This window comes from Durio zibethinus, chromosome 6 (assembly GCF_047325235.1).
Source record: "Durio zibethinus cultivar Kanyao isolate XHJ-2024 chromosome 6, ASM4732523v1, whole genome shotgun sequence".
Classification (NCBI taxonomy): domain Eukaryota; kingdom Viridiplantae; phylum Streptophyta; class Magnoliopsida; order Malvales; family Malvaceae; genus Durio; species Durio zibethinus.
In genome coordinates, this window is record NC_143167.1 from 6,417,600 (window position 1) to 6,435,499 (window position 17,900).

The following is a 17,900-nucleotide window of genomic DNA, read 5'->3' on the forward strand; positions in this document are numbered from 1 at the left end:
ATGAGATAATAATTCAAAAAATTACGGTGATTTACGAATAATAATTAAATTATTATATTTAATAATTAGTTAATGATCTTATGTGATAATGATTTTAAATCATTAAAAATGATTAAATTATTACCTTTAAAGGTGACTTGATTCTCATTCAAAGGGTAGAAAGCTTTTATCATTTTGATGAAATAATATATAAAATTAACAATAGTCAATATTAATAATTTAATATGTGAATTAAAAATTTTTTTTCTTAAAATTAATTGTGATTATTTTATGTTATAATTTTTATATTTTCAAACTAATATTTATTGTAACAAGTTTAAAAATATTTTGTTTGAATTTTAAAAAATTTTAAAATTTATTTATAACATAATGTTTTGATTTTAATATATAAGTTTTATTTTCTAATCAAATATATATATATTTTTACATAATTTACACTATAAAAACTAATTTACTATCAATAAATATATTTTTAATTTAATAATTTAATTATATTTATTATGAAGTAAATAAAATATTATTAATATTTTATATAAATATTTATTTTTAAATAATATTAAAATTATTAACTTTGTAACTATTATAATATGCATGATTATTTAAATACTTTCAAACAAAATAATGTTTGATTTTAATAATACCAAATACAATCATTTTTAATTATTAGTAATGATTTTTAACAAAACAAAGTGATTCATGTTCACGAGTGATAAGATCACTTTAATAATAAAAACACCATAATAATTAAATTATCACGATAATCTTAAAAATAATACCTAACACTATCTTAAGGGTCAATTTTTTTTTAAAATTTGATTTTACTTTATTTTATGAAAAATTATTTGATACTTGTTAGTGAATTTTTTTTACTGTACTAGTGAGGTTAAAAAATTAACATATATTGCAACCCCACTAATCTTGAAGTCTAAAAATTTTACAATTAATATATTTGATAATTTCTCTTAAAGAAATTTATTGTTAATCAAAATATGAGAAAAATACTTTCTAGAAACCTTGAATAAGAAAGACTTCAAATATAATTTTATAAAAATTAATTTAATAAAATATTAATGATCAAAATTGTTAAAGTTTGACTACAAAAAAATCAAACCAGACATAATTTATAATTTATAAAAGGGAGGGAGTATTGGAAAAAGTTCAATGATGAAATCTACTAATATATTATGTATAATTTTACTTAATTTCCAATATGCTTTAATAATTTCTCAGCTTTTTAATTACTTGATATTATATATATATTGACGAGTAAGCTACTTTAGGGTGGATTCTACATTATAATCTTTTGAAATTTGATCTTAAGATTTTGTATCGTGCCAAACATTATTGGACAATAATTTTTTAGCCAAAAGAGTAAAAAAAAAAAAATCGAATAAAAATTTAATAATTATTTAAATTTTTATAATTTTATTATAATTAATTAAGCTGTCAAAGATCAATTTCATCAATTGAGCTTTTATTAACAAAACTATTTAACAGTCGATACTAATTTTTATCTAATTGAGAGCTTAATTAGGGTGAAAATAAATATTTAAGGGTTTAATTAGTTGAGAATATTTTTTACTGGTTCAAATGACCTGAAATAAAAGATTTAAAATTTGATTGATTGTAATAAAATATTATAAATTTAAATATTATTAAATTTTTATTGAAAGTCTTTTTTTTTTACCCTTTTGTTTTTTTTTTTTTTAAATAGTCCAATTAATGGCCAGAAGGTGATGGTTTTATCCAAGAACTTATTTTATATTATGAACCAATTCGAGCGAATGAACTATTGGATTGTTGTATACACATTCATGGTGGCATCACTAAATTATATAGTGTATAGATTTGGAACGTTTAAAGCATTTCAAGTATTTGGGTTTGAAAAAGTTATAAGTCTAAATAAAAATTGTCAATTAGGCCTGGAATCTTAAAATTTTTAACTTTAAGATTTATTGTATGTGAATTTAATTATTTAGTTATATTTTAATTTATTGGTTAATTATTCAGTAACTATAATTTGATTATAGTATAATAATTAATTATATAGTTAATTATTTAGTGTAAATGTGAGTTTAGTTTTTTAGTTAATTATTCAGTAATTATAATTTGATTGATATAATAATTTATTATTTAGTTGATTATATGAATATATGTAATACTTGATTATACTTACATTTTAAAAAAATATAAATAAAATTACAATTACAAATATTCACAGTTAATATAATATCTTATATAAAAATCAATAAAATAAATTAAACATATCACAAATCTAACCAATAAATCAACATATAAAATACATCAAATAAGTTGCAAATTCAAATAAAATTAAATGAAGTTCCTACATAATATATATATATGAATTTTTTTTTTATTATTTACCTAACTCGTTCCGATTCAATTTAAAAAAAAAATCTTAAACAATCGGATCAAATTAAAACCTATCAATTATGAATGAATTTGTCATCCTTAATCAAGTCCATTGTGCATTTGAAAGTAAGTAATGTTCTTATGCCGTTTTAAGAGTTGGAAATCTTATTTTATAGCTGCCATATGACTCTTGTTAATAACTAAAATTTCACTCTCTATGTACTACAATGAATTAGGAAATGAAAAATTGTAGTCCAAAAATGAAATTGAAAGATTTTCATTAATTTGGTAAAACATGGAAATATTTCAGCTTTAATCAGCAAAAGTAAAATCTACAAAATTGGTTGAAAGTTATATAATTAGGAATTAAATATTCTGGAATTTAAAACTAGACTGCTATATGAAAATAAGTTACAATTAACCAAGTGAAATTCTAACATATCCGAAATGCTTTCATATGTTACCTTGGCCTGAGGTGAGTGGTTCAGTGCATGGCACATATGTAGCTTCTGCTATGCCATACATCCTGCAGTGCACGTCCTCCTGGAAGCCGATAAAAAAGAATGGCACAATCCGAGCCAGTAATCGGCATTAACCTTTCATAGAGGAAGAAAAGAAAGCCTAACATAAGAGAAAAGAAGCTGTTAGCTTAGCCAAGGTGACTGCCTGCAGACCCAGACCAGGGGTTTACGAGTCATAGCCTCAATAACCTCTTGAAAAGCCACAGGCAAGTCATTCTTGGCTACCAAACAAAGACTCTTTCCTTCATGTAAGGCCTTTCTTCTTCTCAACAGTTTTATGTGTCAAAGCTCGATATCTCTTATATGCTAAATTTTACCTCTCAAGTCTATATATAGAGTCCTTGAAAGAATATATATATATATATATATATATATATATATATAAAGACCCTATATTCTCTAGTTGTAATGACTCACGAAAAGAATACTGTTGAATTAAAATTGTTTATTGCCCACAAAACTTTGCCACCGCCAAATCAATTTGCCAAGTGCTTTTGCTCCCATTTCTTAATTTGAAACCCTGAAACAGCCCATCTTTGGTATATATTATGCACATCTCTTCAGTGCATAGACAAGCTTCCTCCTGTTCTAAATCCTAAATGTGGAATGGTTAACTTCTATGAAAGCAGAAAGACCTTGAAGGCTTCAAATCAAAGTAGCCCACAAAATTTGTCCAGCCAACATGTTTGAATTCCTTGAAATAAGTAATTTAACCAACTTTCCTCTATTAACCACAGGTTTTCAGTACAATGCATAACCACCCTCTTCAAAGGGTATCTGAGTGATGAGAATGAGTAAGTCAAAATTCAAATTTCCTTAATTGGTGCATTCCCCCCTAACAGTGCAGAAAGAGAAAACTAAAAAAAAAAAAAAAAAAAAACCCTTCATTACTTTTACTTTTCTTATCAATAGGCTTGAAATTGCATGACAGGCCTAAAGAGTAAACATCAATATTATGCTTTTCTGACAAACCCAATATGCTCTGCCTCCGAAGATGAATGGAGTGCATGAATCAGTCTGACAACAAAAAAGTCAATTGGAACAAAATCTTTTCTAATGTCAAACATATTATGATTTTCTAGATGTTCAAACATATTCCTCTCAATATATATATATATATATATATATATATATATATATTGGAACATATGTTGCATTGCCATGTAGCATCGTTGACTATATTATAAAATAAAATTGTCCTTTGCTTGATCTAATAATTAAGAAAGTTTAAAAAAACATGTGAGGTAGGAGTTCAAACTCCATCATCTTCATCCCCTATCCTCTGTATAGAACAAAAAAAAAAAAAAAAAAGAATAAAATCATGAGTCATGACCAGCCAAGAATTTGCAAGGGTCTAAATTCAAAAGAATCATTATTAGTAGAATTTATTCTCCCCTTTTGAGTAAGTTTTTAAAACGTGGAAGTCTTTTTAAAATTATAGACAAGGACGGGAGCTTAAGGCCCATATAGGAAGATCAGATTTTGCCCTTTACACTGATCATTCTCGTTCTCCTATACTTGCAAGGAGCATTTGAGAAATCATGTAAAGGAACTACCAACTTAACAATTGGCTTTCGATTATCAAATCACTCGAATTTACAACATATCAATCAATTTTGTTTTGATTTTTTGGGTTAAATCATTTAATGAACACCTTTAGCAAAATTAGTTCTGTCGGCAAATAATGGATAGTCGAATCCAAATGGGAAAGGAAAATGATAGTAGTGATTTTCCTTTTAGAAATATATTGTTTTGTCCGGATTTTATCATAGTTAAGCAATTAAAAGTAAGAGATAATATTTAAATAAGATTGAGATTCAAATTTAATAAATTTAATAATTTAAAATATGATATGATAATATAATACGAAAAAATGATATTTTTTTCTTTTTTTTTTTTCAACTTATGTTTTTTTCTTATGTTGATATGAACGGAAAATGTTAGGCTTAGGTCTTAAATATCTAGATTAATTCTGATTTCAAGCTTATAATTGCAACATATCTCCTAACCTTGTAAATCTGTCAATGTATCGTCTATCCTTTAAACAATAAACACAACGTTGCAATTCAAAATTTATGTATGAAAAATATAACTTAGTTGAAACCCCCAAAACCCTAGGTGTTATGCATGTACTAAATCACCAGCTTTTAGGGGTTTGGGATATGAAAAATATGATATAGGAAATGGCGATAATCATGATACAATTCACCTAAGAAAGTTAATTATGTTTTTAATATAAATCAATTGTCTTATCAAAATTCCTGAAAAGGACTAACAAGTCAGGCTAATGGATTTGAGCAAGTTGCTGCACCGACTTTTCCATACCATGTACTTAAACGTGCTAATCATATAAATTTAATTTCCATGTTTTACAAGTTCTCTTTTCACAATGCCGGGTCGGAAGATTAATTTGCTATGAACTAATTGGGTCCCTCCGCCTGAAGTGAATATGTTCCTTTTTCAACATCTAATTAATAAATTAGTAATATTATTATTTTTTTATTTGAGGAATGAAGGCTTTGCGGGCGGAGATCTTTTCTATTATTTTTATGTCTTTTTTTTTTTAATACTCTCCTCAATACCATTCAAAAATATAATTTTTACACTTCCTATATAGATTTTATTTATATTAGTAGTATTGATGAGAGCTAATCATTTACAATCATTACAGTATAATTAATTATAATTTAAAATTATTAAAATTTTATATAGAATTTTTATTTATAAATGATAGATTTTTACATAATTTTTTATTATAATTGAACAATGATAAGATTATAATAAAAATAATTATAGGTTAAAGACTCCTATATTAGTTAATGAGTGTATTAAAAATAACAAACAAAAAAAATAATGGAGGGAAGCCAACTCAAGGTTGAATCATGCTCTTTGAACAAGAGCTCATGCATCAATCATGATTCAAATACTTGAATACATATAATTGATACATTTATTTTAATTTTAGAGTGGCGGAAATAAAATATATAAAAAAACGAATAAAAGCCCTATAAATAATCTGAGACTTCAAGACCGTGAATAGGCAATTGCCAATACATGCATGAATAAGTAATTCGAGAGGAAGAGAGGCCTAACATGAAGATCGGAGTCTTGCTTGAAAGCCAAGAATGACTTGCCTGCTTCCTTCAAGAGGTTCCAGAAAACTCTTGAAACCCCCAATTCTGGTTCGCAGGCAGTCTTCTTGGCTTTCTTGACAGGCTCTTCTTTCCATGCTAGGCCTCTTTACTAACTATTTATTATGGCATATGTATTGAGGAAAAGTATTTGGCATCCTGTCATAGCATCAAACTGAGAGGTAGGAAGGTTTTGCATATTCCTATGGTAAATTCATCGTTTGTCTGGCTATGATTTTTTCCATGAATGGTACATTTCTCGATGATCTAGCTTGTTTTGCAGGGTTGGACAATTCTTCAAATTTTCTGCACTTAAGACCAGCAGGTTCTCTTAATTGTCCATCGGTTGTTATGGGATGATGGGCCTTTAACGCGGCAGCATAAATTTGGTATAGGAGGCATTAACAGTGATGCACGGGTGTTGTCAGGTTTCAACACTCTGCTGCCCAAAATGGCCATTGATCGGGCTTTAATATTTGTCTTTTCCTACCACACCTCCGTTTAATATAGCTCGATGGGCCTTGATGTGCGTTAATGGATTCTTAGTGGAGCCGTTCCATAGTGGCCGCTGCTCTGGCCATGAAATCCCCCACTATCCGTCACTTTCTGATGAAATAGACCCGCCACTGATAGTTGGGCTACAAAAGGAGGGAGGGTGAACACCATCTGGACCCATGCTGCCTCCGTTTCAATATTTCGGTCTTTCATTATTGATGCATGTAAATTTAAATTTTTGCCAGAAACAAGACTATTTTACGGGCAATTGTGGCAAATCAGGATATTTCTGGTGGGATAGGCCATCTTTCACTGGGTTAAACAGGCATAGGAGCCATCAACTTAAATGGTCGAAAGCATTTGGTATATGACTATTGTAAAGATACAGAACGGTGCACCGAGTTACCAATTGAGTGCTCTCAGTTAAAACTGCATCTGATAAGCATTTCACAATTTCTTCTAAAATTTATTTCTATTTTTTTCTTTCATCATTTATTGTTCCTTTTGTTCTTAAAGATTGTAGGCAAGCCAATGACTTAAAACTGCAACAAATTTGACTCCAACAACAATTAAAAAGCCTCAACAGAAATCTTTTTTTTTTTTCTCTTCTGACAGCAAAATTTTAAATTAGAGCCACAACTACATATGTTAATATGTGCTGCTAACTACTATTTAGCAGTATTTGAACAACAGAGTTTGAGGAACTGTTGAATATTTGAGAAACTGGACATCTTTATCTATTGGATATAATTTTTCATTTAGTTTACCTAGTGATTTCAAAGTAAAACATTCTTGGGAATTTTCAAATGCCTGTTGAAGAATCATCCCCTCTCAGGCCTCCACCAATTATTGAGTCTAAATTGGTGAAGAAGTAGCATTAACTTTTCACATAAACTGCATGTTCTTAGTACATTTCCATTACACCTACTGAGTTATAAACACAAATTAGTCATGGGTTTGAAGTTATTGGTTGGTGCAGAAGTGAAGAGAATGAAAACAAGTTAATTTATGGCAGGAAAGGAATTCACAAAAACATGAACTAGTAAGAGGACTCGAAATGATTTTTTTTAATTGATTATTGTTAACGTGAAAACCTGTTTTTCTTTTGTTATTTCGGTGAACACTATCATTATACAAAGAGTTTTTTTGTGAAATTTGGGATAATAAGTTAACAAAGACAAATTTGTTGTAGCTTTATCTCTTATTCCATATGTTTGCTTTGGATTTCGAATAAAAACTTATAAAAACAAAAGTCAATGTGTTGTCGGTCCACCGTGTGGAAACAAGAAGTCACTGCATATAATTTTGTCATCCATATTCCTATCGCTATCAAGGCATTAAATGTATGCCACATAATTATATCACATGTTTCCCAAAACACCCTTTCACTAGCATCCACACAATCCAATAGAACTGAACTCTACTCGAACTTGAATACAATCAGAATTTGATAACTACACATAATTCTCTTGCGGAAATGGAGATGACTGCACAGTCTTTGTCCCAAGCAAAGCTCCCCAGCTGCTCAACTTCTCTTTCATCTCTCTTCCTTCATTCAAAGGCCTCTTTGGCTGCTTCAAATTTAGTAGTCCCTTTTCAGTCCTCTAAGAACTATGGTAGTAAGCTAAAATTTGAGAGAATCAAATCAAGGAGGCAAAGAAATCTTGGGGTCATTTATGCTTCTGAGAGTGAAAGTACTTCCACAGATGTCACTGATAGATGGCTTCTTGAACCTGCTGGTCAGTATTTTTCTTTCTCCAATTAAAAGAAAAAGTTAGTACTTAAAGTTTTGGTGATATTGCATCTGATGCAATTATATTGCATTCATGAACTAGGAGATGGGGATACAAGGCACATAGGTTTTAAGGTCCAAATGCCGGATGCCTTTGAAATTGCTTCTGTGAGTAAAATTTCTGTTGCCATAGCAATGTTCTACCTTATCGTTCATCAAGTTATATGCACTGAAATAACATCAATTTTTAATTATTTTCGACATTTTTGTAGAGTGAGGTGACTGTTGGCCGTCTCCCTGATAAAGCAGATGTGGTGATTCCAGTTGCAACAGGTATTCACCACTCCCAAAAACAAAGTAAAACTCAAAAGTCGTGTGATCTATTGCAACAGGTGATTCCAGTTGCAACAGCTTTTAGACCTGCAAAGTCTTGCCAGCAGTCTGGTGATTTGGTGGTAGATTGCTAGACACTTAGTTTTACTTACCAAGTTCAAATTCTGGCAACCTCAAGAACCAAAAAATAAAAAAAATTAAACCTACAAATTCTTGTCTGTTTCAACCCTTTTATTGTTTCAACTCAAACACCATAGATAATTAACTTTTAACAGCATGACTGTCAATAGAATGAAATTTATCTTGTTTCAATTATTAATCAGATTATGTCTATCAAACTAATACCTTTGATATCAAATCATGTATATCTATGACTTCTACAGTATCAGGAATTCATGCCCGGATTCAGAAGAAAGGAGGGAATCTTCTGGTTACAGATTTGGATAGTACCAATGGAACGTTCATAAATGACCAGAGGCTAAGACCAGGAGTTGTTGCCAAGGTGCCACCGGGAAGTTTTCTTATATTTGGTAAATGCACTTGCTTCAATTCAATTCAATAATTATCTTCACTTCCTTCACACTCAAGAAACCAACAAAACAAGGATACTATTACAAAGAAAAGAAGAAAAGCAAGAACACAACATGTTAAGGAACATTACAACAAGAAGATTTGGTATCTATCAGATGTCTGGAAACCATTATCAAACTTAAGAAATTGTTTGCTTTAGCCAAAATCCAACCAGTTTGGAATTGGAATGCCATCTCCTGATCCGTGTTTATGGATATAAAGAGCTAACAAAATGGTTCTGTTTTGCTGTAGGGGATATTCATTTGGCAATGTTTCGTGTCTCAAAGCTTGAGAATGTTGAAAGTACCGAAAGTAAACCAGAGGAATCTGCTGATAAATTAGAGACTGATACTGCTGCTGAAGATACTTCAACAGACTAAGGGTTCAGTTGCAAAACGAAGCCTAAAAGTTGCAGGATTTTGTTTTGGAAGAATATATTGGTGGCTGAATAAATTCAAATTTTCTATTAGATTTTTTTCCCCTTTCCCTGACTCTTGATTTCCTCGGGCAATTGAATTTTTTCTGCAAGTAGAGATCCTTGTAAAACTTGGAATTTGGCTTACTATTTTGATCCTATCAAGACTCATCAGCTTTAAAATTACAATGGTTATCCTTGTGCTTTCTTTTTAGTTTTTGACACATTCTCATTGGATATGTTAATTAAGCTATATAAAAGGAGATAATTCCTTCCTATTTTATAATTTCACGCTCCTGTCGTCAAGGTTTGAAGTTGGGACCTTCAATCTAAAAATTCTCGATTTTTCTTTTTAATTTTTGATGAACTTTAATTATAATTTATAATCGTTACAGAGTATCCTTTTGGGAACAACTGAAATTGCAAAAAATGTAGGTAGTACAAGAAAAAAAATTCTGAAGCAACATGGCATTCTAAGTTTCCTTTAAAATTCATGAACTTAATGATATCACTTTTAATAAATAAGTGTTAAATCCAATCGATTCAAATGAGATTTTTATTTTATGTTGAAAAAAAGATCTTAAAATTTTAAAAATTTAGATTAAGGTTTTATTGTGTGGGGGTTTAATTCGATTTTATGATAAATTTATTTGAATATTGAATAATTTGTTTGTTTTAATTATATTTGAAAATTTATTTAGCAAAATTCAATCTGTTTTCAATTTTCTTTCAATAAAAAAATGCTAAATTTCCAAATTGCAACAATGTTTTCCCAAGTTTCAATTAGAAAGTTCCATTCCTATCTTCTTTTTCTTATAATAATCTTATTATTACATCAACATATGCTAAGTTGAATATGTAAAAGAAGAAAATTACAATAAAATAATAATTTTCTATTCAACATAAAAAAAAAAAAAGACCGTGTCAATTATCCATAAATCTAGAACGAGTTTACCCAACCAAGATTTTTTTTTTTTGGCTTAACACAAGGAAAATGTGACTATCCTAAAAGATGGTAGCTCACAAGTTTTGCTTCTTAATTTCACACCTAATTTTCATATTCCAAATATGAAAATTTCAAACTTCCAAAAGACAAAGTCAGATATTTTGGGCGCCGTTGATATAATAAATTCTCCCCTCAAAAAAGTGGAATTTACAGGTAAGTACACCATGGCGGTCTTCCTTCCAATAATGACATGCCACGCGTCGAAACAACAGGGCTGCAATCCTCTACCCCCGACACCATTTAAGAAACAGCTAGTTGACCAAACCTTTCTTACCAAACAAACCGAAGGGTCAGACGGAACAGCTTCTGCCAAAACCTTTTACAATCTTGTTTTCTCATAGTTCCAAAATCTCGGGTCTCCAAGCAAAAAGAAATGGAACATTTTCAATGTCACAGGGTGGAAATTGTAAGCATAGCCGTGGCCGTGGCTGCCATTGGCGCCGCTACTGCTTACTATTTATATGTTACAAAGAAACCCAAAGGTGCTTTTACTTCATTATTTCATTCGTGTTTTTGATGAATTTGATTTGGGAAATTGTGTTAGACCAAATATGATGCCTTTTTGTAATATATGGTGAAATGTGATTTCGTTATTTTAGTAGGTTAAATGATGGGAAGTTCTTTTCCTGCACCAATTTTATTGCTTTATAATTTATTGCTCGTGCTATTGGGATGTTGATTTTTCTATAATTTCCATTTGCCATAGACTAGGAAAGGCGTTGTCATAGTATTTGAATTGGTGTTATAGTAGTTGAATATGTGCTGCTATTTGCTGGTTGAGAATATTAAGAACTACATAAGTAAAAACGTTGGAGCCTTGTTCTTCTGACTTGTGGTGGAAAATATTTTTAAGATCAAGTATGTATAAGAGGAATATCTATTTCGATGGGAGCGACGAAATACTGTGTCTTAGGTTCTTCAGCAGTGATGATTGCTGATTAGTAGTTTAGAATAGAAATTGTTGAATTCCTGGATATTTTAATCTAATGCAATAAAAGATTTCTCTGGTGTTTTCGTCTTTTTTTGTTCTATTTGTAATTATGTAGTCTATGCATCCAACAAAATGGAACATTCTTTCCTTTTCTGAATTGATAATGTGCAATTATTTCATCTCCAAGCAGCTCTCCAGCACTTCCATTTTATCTATTGAGTTTCTTGAGTTATACTTGTTATTTGTCATCTTTTGTTAAGTTTGCTTCTTTCTAGTGGCTGTATGATTTTCATTCTTATTTAATCTCCTATGCACCCTTTACTGAGTTTTGAGAATGTAAATCAATAAACTGTTACATCTACTTTGTTAGCCAATTGATTAATGTCTGAAGTTTTCACAGGCTGCTTGGATCCTGAAGATTTCAAAGAATTCAAACTTGTTAAACGCACTCAACTCAGTCACAATGTGGCTAAGTTTAAGTTTGCTCTTCCCACACGAACATCAGTTTTGGGTCTTCCAATTGGACAGCATATGAGTTGCAGGTTTGCTTCATGACTTACTTTGACACCTGATATCTTAACCCAATGCCAATCCCTTTTTTCTGCATCCTTGTTATTTGTATATTTCTAGTAAGTTGTTTGTTGATCTATCACCAAAATGTTGCTCATACTTAATACTATTTTCTTAAATAGAGGAAACGATCAGCATGGTGATGATGTTGTCAAGCCATATACTCCAACGACTTTGGATTCTGATTTAGGATACTTTGAACTAGTCATAAAGGTTTAATGCAGCATGCGGTTGATGCTTTAGTTTCTGTCATCTAGTAATTCTTTTCTTTTCTTGCTTACATCAGTACATAATTTGGTTTTCATGCTTTACAGATGTATCCTCAAGGAAGGATGTCCCACCACTTCCGGGAGATGCGCGAAGGTGATTACTTGGCTGTGAAGGGACCCAAGGTAAGTTTCTTTGATGCTATTTTACATCCTGTCAGAAATCCTACCTTCTTGTTTCAATGTTGGTTACAAAACCCAGTTGTAGTTCATTACATAAGATATTAATGTCAAAAACAAGTTAGCAGTATCTAATCTTACCCTGTAACATCATGATTTTTTTACTTTTAATAGTTTCAGATTCTGCCTTAAAGTATAGTCCTTGATTGCAAAAGAAAACTTTGCCAATTTCTGCTGTATCCATTAAAGTTCACTGGACCAATTACCAACCTACTTTTGGATACCACATAGCTGAAGAATTTGCTTCCAAAGCGTATAAATGATCTCTGGTTTCTAAACTCTCATCAGAGACAATACAATTTGTGTTAGCAAGGGAACTCTCCTATGGACTATAATTCTTTGCCTAGTAGGGAGCCTGTCAAGAATAATCATCCAAGCTTATGCGCTATTACATCCCAAGTTCTAACTGCATGATCGTAATGAGTAGAATTTTAAACTAGTAGTCTCCCCACATATGGAAGGGCATTATTCCTTAGTTTAAGCAACTTCTTCCAACCCTAGCTACGATTCGGAGATGGTTGAATTTGCCCTAAGGTCTTACTCTCTATATGAAATTTTTGTATAAATTTTTGGGTACATTAATTTAAATATGTAAATATGTGAAATCTGTATTAGATCGTAAATTTGAACTTTTTCAAATTACTAAATTCATTGAATATTTAATAGCATTTACGTGAAATCCGCATTTATTCCCTCAATAATTTGGATAGTAAAAAATTCATGTTCCCAAATGAAGTACCCTCTTTCTTATGATGTAATGCCAAAGGCCTCATGGTCTGAACATTTTGATGCAGCCATAGACACAAAAACTTGATATTTCAATCAAAATCAATACAATATATTACTTGTTTTGCACCATGCAAAACCTCAAATATATGTCATTTTATGCTATAGCACAGATTCAAATAGATAATTGACAAAGAAGAGAAAGTCTAACATGAGGGAAAAGAACCTGTTAGATTAGCCAAGGTGACTGCCTGGCACCCTGAAAAGAGTTTCTGGTTCATGGTCATACAAATTCTGAACCTCTGGGAAAGATGCAGGCAAGTCATCCTTGGCTACCAAATATGACTCTTTTCTTCATGTAAGACCTCTCTCCTTCCAGTTTTGTGGTCCGAGGGGAAGACAATTCTTGGTATCTATAGATTTTTTAAGGAACAGTAGTGATCAAGTTGATATTGTTTGATCAGCATCTAATTTTAGATCCCCTGACTGCCCATACAATGGAATATATTCTGCTCAATATTGAATAGGGAATTGTTTTTGAAGGAAAGTGTACATGATGAAATATATTAATAGAAATATGACCAAACATATTTTACAATCAAATGAAAAGCAACATGTTTTGTCCAAAGCATTGACTTTTTTATTTTTAAGATGTGACAATTCAAGTGGATGGATATGGGGTTGACAGGAAAAGGGCTCGTAGTGCACAAGTTGAGAAATCATTCCCTAGCTTTACAAATTACATTCCATGCAATATAAGCCTTTCCATTTTGGCCCACCTTCAATTGAATCCTTATTGGAATATATTCTTCTTTCCTTTTGAGTAAAGTAAAAAAATCTTGCGGAGGCTAGAATGGAGGCAAAAATGAACATGCAGATTACATATATTCCATTTGTAAAATGCAGATTTTGGTCTCTTTTCCTTTTTTTTTTGGCCTGATGTTTTTTTTTCTCCTCTTCTTTATAAAACTTTTTTTTCTTTTTTCATTTGTCTGAATATTTGACGTGTTATAGAATCCAAAATCATATAAATGAGCAACACTTTATTTTGCTAGACGATAGAACCAGTGAACCACTTTCTTAAATAATTTCTATTCCTCCTAGTTAGCTAACTAATCCACAGAAATGCAATCACCTTCAATTATCTTACTGTTAGTCTAATTTTTTGTCCAGATAAATTTCTTATGTCTTGATTGTGGCATAGGTTGGCTTTAGAAGTTGTATCTTTCAGAAAAACACATGCATTGGTCTCAACACCCTTGTCCTCTATCCCCAGCGTGGTGTTTGAGGACTGCTTTATATTTCAGCTTATGCCATAACCCAGGCACAAAAACAAGAACCACATCTATCTATTTTTCCCTTTTTAGCTCCTTTGAAGTTTTGAAAGGTCAGTTCACTCTAAATAAAATCCTGGCACTTAGAAGTGTTTGAGAATATGGCCTTAAGCAATTGCCTTAACTATCAGTCACGAGTATGTCTCTGTCTATGGTTGTCCTGTGTTGACTTTTTGTGTTAGCCATGGAAGAGTTCTTGAATTGTGAGTAAATCATGCAGTTGTAGCAATACATAAGGTTTTGGTGCACAATGCACTCATTGTTTAGTACTTTTCATGGGTGAATCAAAGGTGAACTTTACTGCAATTTTTTTAATCATGTGCTAATGTGGCATATTCATGTGTCTCCTAAGACATGTCAAATAAATCATAGCATATGGTTTATGTACATTCAAAGGATGGCTTATAATTGATATACCCATCTGATGCTTCCAGGGGCGCTTCAAGTATCAACCTGGCCAAGTTAGAGCATTTGGTATGCTGGCTGGGGGCACTGGCATCACTCCAATGTTCCAGGTTTTCTATTTTAGATCAAGGAGCTGGTCACCTTGCATGACTTTCTTTTTCTTCCCATTGTATAAGACTTTCATTTTAATTTTTAGTTTAATAATTGCTAAAATTTCCCATTTGTTGTTCAGGTTGCTAGAGCCATATTAGAAAACCCTAATGACAAGACTAACGTTCATCTTATTTATGCCAATGTCACCTACGAGGACATTCTGTTAAAGGTGGGATCCCTCTCTCTCTCTCTCTCTCTCTCTACCCACACATATCAATAAACAGATAATAGTTTTCTCTTTTGATTAATTAAAAATTTGAAATGTGAAGTTTAACATATGCGCAAATGCTCAGACCTTGAGGCAATAACTAGATGTCCAGGACTGAACAACTTTCTGATTGGAGCAATCTAATTCTATTCCATGATTATTTTTCAGGAAGAGCTGGATGAGCTTACCAGTAAATTTCCTAATCGCATGAGTGTGTACCATGTTCTGAATCAGGTTTACATGTCAAACATTGTTCCTTTTTTGTTATTTATTTTTTTTCATTTAATTCCTTTCTCTATTCTAGTTGAGTTGTTTTTCTCTGCTTGCACTTTTTCTTTCAATGAGGAAATGAGAAATCCAGAACATGCTATGCCAGCTTTTCTAGTATGTTTTAATAGTATTTAGTTTAGGATTATTTTATGGGAAATAATTCTGGCTCCTCAAGTTATTGAAATTACCCAAAAGATAAAGTTTTAAAATCATTTTCTAGAAAGAGATGGGAAATGTGTACGTACCATTTCAAGCAATATTCATGGTTCTAACTGGGAGAGCTAAGAGTTAGAGTTTTGTTTTACTGGCTCAGAGATTTGTCTAAATTCTGATAAGAATACCATGAGGTTGTTGAACCAATCTAAAGACATTTGAGGATTAGATCAGATGCGTTGACAATTAAAAATAAATTTTGATTTAGGCTTTATCCCAGCCTTTAACGTGGAGATAGTACTCAAGGCAAATGTCTCTATGTCTGAAATGGTTGTGAAATTCCTATATAATTTTGAAGTATCTTGGAAGTCGTATGGGATACAAAGAAGTTATATCTGATAAAACCTGGTTTACTTTTAAGTTTATATGAATTTCATCAGATAAAGATGTAATAAATATCTTGGTCCAATTTGATGCACAATATGATGGCAGAAACCTGTCCTTGTCTATCAACATGTAAGGTATATTTCCTCCAGTTTCTTGACATATTGTTTTTGATGGGTAGCAACCTCAGTAAAAGAACATATTCATCACAAATTCCAATTTAAACTAGAAATTAGCTACTATCATACAATTGTTCAGCTTTTTCTGTTAAAGTCCAATAATGATTATGAATAATCTGATTCAGATACAATCAAAATTAGGACCATCGAATGAGTAATTATAGTGAAATGATCTTACAAAATTGTGAAGCATATCCATTAAGAATTACACACCATTGATTGGAACATAAGTGAGGATATATCAAAGATGGAATTGAATGGTCCATGTGACTTTGAGAAGTCCTTGTGTTTGTAAAGATTGAATGAAAGCTTCATCGGAAAACAAGAAAGCTTTTAAGTTTAACTATCACAAAAAGTGTTGGATTTTCATTGGAAATGTTGCACGTAAGTATGAAATTTGTCATTACATAACATTCCATATTTCAATTGTACCTTCTATTGAGTAGGGTAAGGTGATTCCGTAATTAAGGAGGGTGGTGTGCTTTTCTGCAGTAATCAACTCGGTGTCTTAGTACAAACTAGTTGGATCGGCTGCATGAATGTGATTCTGCTTTGTTTGCACTAAGAGCTATTTCTGTTTTCAACTTTCCTTGTAAACAACACATTCCTTTGGGCATCTTTATTTCAGCTAGACTTGATATATGCAAATTTTATCTTTAACTGCTCAACATTCAATAAAATGAAGCATAAACAGTCTTTAATTGTTTCTTAGCATAGGATCCTCTCAAGTCCGCTTTCCTTACAAAACATGAAATCCAAAGATGAAAACCTGTCACTCTTTAGGAACTTGTTGCTGTCTTAACTCTATTATCATCTTCAGCAAACATACGTGCACTGCATATATTCTGTTTTGATCCTACTTGCTGCTCATGTTTTCTATTTTAAAATATCATGTTCAGCCCCCTGAAGGATGGGATGGTGGTGTTGGATTCATATCCAAGGAAATGATTCAAGCCCACTGCCCTGCCTCTGCTGAAGATATTCAGGTAATCTCACAATCATCCTCACTTTCTGCGTTTGCCTTTAATTATGTAATGCTTGATACTGTGATTGATTTCCCCACTAATCCAGATTTTGAGATGTGGACCGCCTCCCATGAACAAGGCTATGGCAGCTCATCTAGAAACTCTTGGATACTCTTCCCAAATGCAGTTCCAGTTTTAATCTCCAGTCTGACGGTGCTGCTGTCACTTATATCACTTTACTGATGGCCTACAAATTTTTAAGTGAACCCTAAACTGAAAGTGACGTCCAATCACAAAAGAAACTCATCTCTTTGGTCTACGAGGTGGTTGAGATTTGATTCTTTTAGCTAAAGGTTTACCGCTACAATAATTTTTAGGATCAGGATGGAGAATATTTGGTTTTCATGCTGTACTTGTCACATCTTTTACAGGCAAATTTTGCTCCTTTTAGAAACAAACTTCCATAATTGACTTCACTATCCTGTCTTGGATCTTGCTTGCATTGGCCTTGTGGGACTTGAAATGAAATGATCCTTTTTCCAACTTGATGAGTTAGAGTTGAGTAATGCAATAATAAAGAGTTATGATATTTCAACTACT

At 31.5% G+C, this 17,900-nt stretch overlaps 2 protein-coding genes across 4 annotated transcripts; both read left to right on the plus strand.

Annotated features, from left to right (window-relative positions):
- Positions 1-7,923: 7,923 nt before the first annotated feature.
- On the plus strand, positions 7,924-9,759 carry LOC111285767 (zeaxanthin epoxidase, chloroplastic). Of its 3 annotated transcripts, XM_022875366.2 has the most exons (5): positions 7,945-8,259; positions 8,356-8,420; positions 8,525-8,585; positions 8,969-9,115; positions 9,408-9,759. In XM_022875366.2, exons 1-5 carry the CDS (start codon positions 7,998-8,000, stop codon positions 9,533-9,535), a joined length of 663 nt encoding a protein of 220 aa, XP_022731101.1. In that variant the 5' UTR covers positions 7,945-7,997; the 3' UTR covers positions 9,536-9,759. The 3 variants fall into 3 exon arrangements, with proteins under 3 accessions (XP_089619457.1, XP_089619458.1, XP_022731101.1); XM_089763331.1 differs by lacking the exon at positions 9,408-9,759 and having other exon boundaries at positions 7,924-8,259; positions 8,525-8,707; positions 8,969-9,107; XM_089763332.1 differs by lacking the exon at positions 9,408-9,759 and having other exon boundaries at positions 7,926-8,259; positions 8,525-8,644; positions 8,969-9,104.
- A 1,084-nt stretch (positions 9,760-10,843) lies between these two features.
- LOC111286754 (NADH--cytochrome b5 reductase 1-like) lies at positions 10,844-17,898 on the plus strand. The gene is made up of 9 exons (XM_022876934.2): positions 10,844-11,058; positions 11,908-12,049; positions 12,200-12,290; positions 12,392-12,469; positions 15,018-15,098; positions 15,221-15,310; positions 15,518-15,583; positions 17,235-17,321; positions 17,407-17,898. Exons 1-9 carry the CDS (start codon positions 10,950-10,952, stop codon positions 17,497-17,499), a joined length of 837 nt encoding a protein of 278 aa, XP_022732669.2. The 5' UTR covers positions 10,844-10,949; the 3' UTR covers positions 17,500-17,898.
- Positions 17,899-17,900: the final 2 nt, after the last annotated feature.

What these genes read in the sequence shown, in the direction of transcription:
- LOC111285767 (XM_022875366.2), top strand. Translation starts at nt 7,998, where the DNA reads ATGGAGATGACTGCACAGTCTTTGTCCCAAGCAAAGCTCCCCAGCTGC. An exon ending in GGTGATTCCAGTTGCAACAG is followed by an intron (nt 8,586 to 8,968) that starts GTATTCACCACT and finishes TGACTTCTACAG; the next exon opens with TATCAGGAATTCATGCCCGG. An exon ending in GGGAAGTTTTCTTATATTTG is followed by an intron (nt 9,116 to 9,407) that starts GTAAATGCACTT and finishes GTTTTGCTGTAG; the next exon opens with GGGATATTCATTTGGCAATG.
- LOC111286754 (XM_022876934.2), top strand. Translation starts at nt 10,950, where the DNA reads ATGGAACATTTTCAATGTCACAGGGTGGAAATTGTAAGCATAGCCGTG. An exon ending in TGTTACAAAGAAACCCAAAG is followed by an intron (nt 11,059 to 11,907) that starts GTGCTTTTACTT and finishes AAGTTTTCACAG; the next exon opens with GCTGCTTGGATCCTGAAGAT. An exon ending in ACTTTGAACTAGTCATAAAG is followed by an intron (nt 12,291 to 12,391) that starts GTTTAATGCAGC and finishes CATGCTTTACAG; the next exon opens with ATGTATCCTCAAGGAAGGAT.